Source organism: Mustela nivalis (assembly GCF_964662115.1).
Source record: "Mustela nivalis genome assembly, chromosome: 11".
Classification (NCBI taxonomy): Eukaryota; Metazoa; Chordata; class Mammalia; order Carnivora; family Mustelidae; genus Mustela; species Mustela nivalis.
In genome coordinates this window covers 45,602,878-45,609,140 of record NC_139030.1, presented here as the reverse complement: position 1 = coordinate 45,609,140, position 6,263 = coordinate 45,602,878, and the positions used below count along the sequence as shown (strand labels likewise).

Genomic DNA, 6,263 nt, shown 5'->3' with positions numbered 1-6,263 from the left:
AGTTAAATTTTTTAATGGAACTGGAGAGAAAACACCAAGTCAGAAAACTATCAGACTTCATGATTTTTACCATTATGCTTGGGGGAGGGGCATGCATTACACTAGAAAGGAAAAGATTCAGAACTGACTTCTAGTCCTAGCTAGAACTGTGGAATTGTGTGTGATCTAGAGCAGGACTCATTTTTATGTTTAAAATGGGAAAATTATTACCTAGTGGCGTCATAAGAACCAGAAGAAAGCGTTATGCTTTACAAACTATAAAGCACTATACAATCCTAAGATAACATTATGATTAGTAAGATTATGAGAACAGAGAATGATCTGAATGCCTAGTACAACTTTTGGCATAAAGACCAGTAAATATTTATTGAGTGAATACTTAAAAGTATTTAGTTTAAAATCATTGCAAAGAAAATGACAGAACTGATCAATCCCCTTTCATTTGTAAGAGAAATTTTATCAGCAGCACACCACTAAAAGAGATGACTCAGAAAATCATCTGAGACCAAAGAACAGTTATAAAAATGTTTGATGTTAGGCTATGGAAACACTATAGAAATAAAAGAAGAGAGACATAAAAACATATAACCCAGGCAAGAACTAGTATTTGGTTCAGGTTCAAGATAACCCTCAAGAAAAATCAACCAGTGTTTCTTTCAGGAATTCTAATATTCTTACCAGACAACTAACAAAACACCATTTGACAAGGAAGTTGGCATTATTCTAAAAAGTTGAAACTGAAGGTACTCTTAAGTGTCCTTCTGTACATAAACACATGATAACAGGATAAAAAGGACCAAAACCAAGAGTAGCCCTGGGACGTTGCTATAGCAATTCATTACAAGGGCATTCTCCTGTGCAACCAGGCATAAAAATGGAGGGGGGGGGGGAGGGGCAGTTGAACGGAAAAAAAAGAGGCTATCTTCTCAGATAATACCTGTGGAAAGGAAAAAAGAAAAATTCATACCCCTTATTGCATAGCATTCAGAAAGGATTATAAACTTCTCAGTTCCCACAAGTGGCTTTTTGAAAGCCAGAAAAAGGCAAGGGCAGAGTGTTACTGGAAACAAAAACAAGTATGAAGCTAAGGTAGAAACAAACTAAGAACCAATCTCAGGCAATTACTCAAGTTTCTTTAAGTCTTCAAGAAACAATGAAGAACTCAAAACCAATTTCAAATAAAAACAATTATCCAATTAACTGATTACACTTTAAGGTACAAATGAAATAAGCGAATTAATAACTTAGAAATTCACATCAATATAGATTAGATAAACTAATATTGCATGAAACTCTACATCTTATATTTCCTGATTACTAAAATTAACTCTACAACTTTTAATAATAAAGTACAAAAAAGAGTCTTGCCATCAAACCAACTTTGGGAGTCCATGCTGTGGGACATTATAGGTGAGAATGGTTTATGATTTTTAGCACAGTACTGGAGCTAACCATTCTTGGCCAGGATCCAGAAAGAACCCATATCATATTATAGTTAATTCTAAATTCAAGACACTTAAATCTCCAGTACAGCTGACTGGCTTTTCAATGCCCTTGTAATCTTAAAATACCAAACTATGCTAGCACAAAGTTGAATTTATATGCATATTTCTATTTGATTTTAAACACAACGACACTATATGCAGTGCAGTACCCTGGATTAGATCCTGGAACAGAAAATGGGCACTGGTGGGGGAAAAAAGTGAAACAAGAATGAAGTCTGTAGCATAATTAATAATACTGTATTGCTGTTAGTTTCCTAGTTTAGACAAATGCACTACATTAGGGGAAGCTGGATGAAGGGCAGAAGGTAACTCAGTTTTATTTCTTCAACTTTTTTATAAATAAAAATTGCAAAATAAAATAAAATAAATCACAACTACAATAAAGCTCTTTTTCTCCAGACCTCTTATGATTCCCAGTAATTCTGAGTGATTACAATAAAATTATCTAAGCACATTTTTAAACAGAAAAAATGCCCATAAAAATCACTTAAAATCTCTTTCATTTTTTAAGATGTACACGTCTGAAATTCACTTTTAAACTGGAAAACTAATTTTCCCAGTGGCTAAGGCAAACATATTCAAGCCAATCTTACTAATTGTACTTAGTGAAAAATTTTATGAATGCATACCAAATGTACAAAGAAAAAAGTGCTCCTACTGATTCTAGTTCATGTTCATCTGGTGGGAAATGTGATGTCAGTAGAGATTTGGTAGCTGAGAGGAGTTGAAGAGGATGGAAACAACCTCCCTACAAGTATATAACCACAATAGCATAAGACCAGAGACAGTGTTTTCTATTGCCAGGGCTGAGATTCACATATACAAGTACACATACAAATTTTTCACCCATAACTTCCTCCTTCACTTCTCCCCGCCCCCATCAGTGAGCTATATAAACTTGTTAAATTGCAGTCACATGAAGTTTCTCATTCTAACTGAAAATACTGTAAAAGGCAAGTAGAAGCAATCTGCTTTGCACTTTTACTTGAGCAGTGTTTTTAAGATAAACAATTTGTTTTGGCACTGTGGGGCTAGTTTTGTTTAGAAGTAACAATGCCTCTCACAAACGTGATTTTACACTTTCATATTTTAATCAGCTTACAAAAAGCACAGTACTTTTGAAGAATACTTTTAAGACATTAAAGCTATTCCTCTACAGTATAATTTGAAGCACTAAAATTACAAATATTTTACAGCTTAACATCAGCTTCACATACCTATAATTTCCTGCAGATTATAACAAGTATCATACTTTTTTGTCCATAGTGACCAACCAAAATACCACTACACAAATCAATTCTATAATCCACCTCAAAAGAAACCAAAAGTGACTAGGAGAGCTTTTTAGTATTTTAATAAGTGAACACATCTACATGTTTAACACAACAACGATGATTCACACAGATACAAATCACAATTAACAGTCTTAAAAATTTTGTCTATCAATTTGTGTTACGCCCTCATACAACACACTGACCAGCTCCTCCCCCCTCCCGCCCCCAAACTAAAAACCCTACAAACAGAATCCCACCAAACCTTATCAGACCAGTAATCACAGTAAGATGAAAATACAGCTTTGCCAACCAAACTGAACTGTAAGTACGGTATACGTTAGCATGCATGTAAATACAATTCCTTACACGTACTTTTGTTTCTAACACTGGCATTTAATACTCAATTTCAAAAGCCAATGCATCATTTTAGTAACTTCGCCAATTTCAACGATCGCTAATCGAATGTTTCACTTATTCCACTTAAGAACTCCTGCAAATTTGAGTCGTCTGCAAAAACTAAAATACAACAATTTAGAATGGCCTCTAAAAAAAGCACTCACAAAGTGTTCACTGCTGCATACAAAAGGGTAATTCAAAGAGTAAACCTTCATTCCTTTTTTGGTTTCTTTTTAGCGATTTACGCATTAAATCAGTAAGACCTAGTAAGTTCCAGCAGAAAAAGCTCCAGGTTCAAAGATACTAGAAACTAAAGACACTGCCTCTATAGTTGATACTATCTATGGCCGATAGGCTGTGCTTGAAAATTTTGTAGTGTTCAGCGAAGGAGTTTTCAGCACTGATATGAATTGCTCAAACATCCATTTTGGAGTCCTCTACCCCCGCCCTCTCTGACTTCATTTTGTAGTGCATTTGGATCGAGGCGCCGCAGTGACAATTTAGAGAAAGCCTGGGCTGGCCTCGGATCCACACAGGCATGCGAAGGAGCCCAAAAGGGCGCCCCGGCAGCGCGATCCGTCCAGATCTCGGAAGGCGCGGGCGCCGGGGAGGCCTTTCGGGCTGGCGGGCGCGCCGCAGGCCCGGTATGGCGGGCGCAGGGCCTTGGCGGGGGCGGGCCGAGCGCGCGAGACTTACCGCTCCGGCGGCGGCGGGGGCCCCGGCTGCGGCAGCCGCCTCCTCCTCGTCGTCGCCCGGCGATGGCGGCCCTATCTTGCTGCAGGTAGCGGCCAGCAGGGCGAGCGGTGACGGCTGAGTGTCCTACCCCCGATGGGCGGGTTCAGAGAGGGAGACAGGGGGAGGGGTGGCGGTTAGGGCCGGGCCGCCGCTCGCACAGGAAGTGCGCCTCGGTCCCCGCAGGCTGAGCCCCGGCGAGCGCCAGCCCGCGCTCTCCTCCTCCTCCTCCTCCTTCTCGACTCCGGCTCGCGTCCTCCCGCTCGCACGCACACCAACTCCGCCGTCCGCGGGAAGGCGGGCGGCGGGCTGCGCGCCGGGCCTCCACCTTCCGCCCGGAACCCACCCCCGGGAGGGCGCACACGCTGGCTCGCTCACACTCTCTCACACACTCACTCACACACACACACACACACACACACACTCACAAAAAGACGGCGGGAGGGGCAGCGCGGGCGGGGTCGGAGCGTTGGCGCCTCGGGCGGGCAGCTCCCGGGGCGGGGGGAGGGGAGGAGAGAGGCGCGGAGGGAGGGGAGAGGCGAGGGGAGGAGAAAGCGGCGCTAGGGGGGAGCCGGGCCGGGGCTCAGCCGCTCCTCACCTGGGCCGCCGCCGCCGCCACCGCGCCGTTTCCGTGCTGCTGCTGCTGCTGCTGCAGATATTCGCCGTGGCCGCCGCCGCTGCCGCCGCCGCCGCCGCCACTGTCCACGTCCAAGGCAGCCATTTCCTCTTGTTTCACGGGCTTTTCGGGAGCTGCAGGCACAGCGCGGGGGGGGTGGGGGTGGGGAGGAAGGCGGGTGGAGGAGAGGGAGGGGGCCCGCGGGCCGAGGCGAAATTACTCCGAAAGCCCGGACCGAGTCCCCTTCCCCTCCCCCACCCGCCCCCCGGCGGCGGCGGCGGCGGATCCCTCCTCCCCTCCTGCTGCTGCCCCCGCCCGCCGCTGCCTGTAACCCTCCTCCTCCTCCTCTTTCCCTCCTCCTCCTCCTCCCCGCGCTGCCCCTGCCCCCTCTCCTCTCCTCTCCTCCCCTTTCCCTTCGCGCCGCTCGCTCTCACTCGCGCTCGCTCCTCTCGCACCGTCAGTCACTCACACACGCCCGCCCGCCGCCCGCGCCCGCACACGGGGGGATGCGCTCCCGGCGGACCGGGCCGCCCGCCCCAGGGCCCGGCAGGGACACGGCGTTGCTGGGGCTTAAGGGGTGGACGGTGGCTGGCCGCGAGGGGAGGGAGGCGGAGGGGAGTGCGGCTTTCTGCCTCTCACAGACACTCGGTCGCACACACGGGGCCGGGAGCCGGCGGCGGTGGCGGCGGCCCCGGGCTGGCTGTGGTCGGCGGCGGCGGCAGCGGCGGCGGCAGCAGCAAGGGTTGCTCTCTCTCGGCTTTACGTACCGGTCATAGTGTGTTTAGGGCACCTCAGGCGGGGCTCCCCGCCGCCTTACACATGGTGAGGAGCGAAGGCGGCGGCGGCGGGAGAGGATGCGGGAAGCGGCGGCGGACACGGCCGGAGCGGTCCGGGGATTTTTTTTTCCTATTTTGATTGACTGTGCGGGAAACACAAAAGGTGGAGCCTCCAGCCCAAAAGGGGGGAAGAGGGTGACAGCCCGCCCGGAAGTCCCGCCTCTCTTCTCCGCGCTTATTCGCCACCACGCTCTCGGTCGCCAGTGCTCATTGGCCCGGATACCCGTCCGTCGCTCGGCCTGCCGGCGCGCTTCCTGTTTGCCCCCGGGTGGAAGGGGAGAGACAATAAGCGGCCGTGGCGGCGTAGGTTCCCGAGAGCGGCTACGGCTCAACTGTTACCCCGCTGTGCCCGCCTCGTTCGCCGGCTGCTGTCAGGCCCGAGACGCAGGCCTCTTCCACCTCGCAGGTGCTTGGAGCAGGCCCAGCCAAGCTGTAGGGGACTGGGCTGGGGAGGAAATCCATCCCCGGCGGCTCCCGTTCCACTCGACGCTGTCTCCATCCCGGCGGCAGCCTCCGCCGGATCTCCCCAGGGCCTCGCGCTCTCGGAGCCGCCGCTTCCCTGCGCTAACAGGAGGCCGCCGCCGCTCAGCCCCGGGGCTGCTGCTACGGCCGCTGCAGCTACTGAGCAAACCAGACCCGCCCCACTAGCCCGGGGGGGAGGGAGCTGGTATTGGGGGAGACACCCCCTCCGAGGCTGGAGGAGGATTTTCTCTCACACATAACAGCTCTTAGATTCACAGGCAGAACCATCTCGTTCCCATCCCCCTTAGCCCTAGGTTTCCAACCCGTCTCCCACTAGTACGTACCCTGGAGGCAGGCATTTAAAACAAAAATCTCAGTTCACCTCACTTACTGGAGGAGAGCTTTCATTCTGGCCAGTGGCACCAAAGCGGGCACTTATATT

The 6,263-nt window shown here is 49.6% G+C and overlaps 1 protein-coding gene across 2 annotated transcripts in view; it reads right to left on the bottom strand.

Moving 5' to 3' along the window:
* Positions 1-6,008, bottom strand: part of SP3 (Sp3 transcription factor) — a 56,940-nt gene extending 50,932 nt beyond the window's left edge. The window contains exons 1-3 of one of the 2 annotated variants that reach the window (XM_082689528.1): positions 5,291-6,008; positions 4,506-4,657; positions 3,872-3,994 (exon numbers count right to left, since the gene is read on the bottom strand). In XM_082689528.1, the coding sequence (XP_082545654.1) occupies positions 3,872-3,994; positions 4,506-4,657; positions 5,291-5,297 (282 nt within the window). In that variant the 5' untranslated portion in view covers positions 5,298-6,008. The remainder of the gene's footprint in view (positions 1-3,871; positions 3,995-4,505; positions 4,658-5,290) is intronic. The other variant, XM_082689529.1, reaches the window with a different exon arrangement.
* Positions 6,009-6,263: the final 255 nt, after the last annotated feature.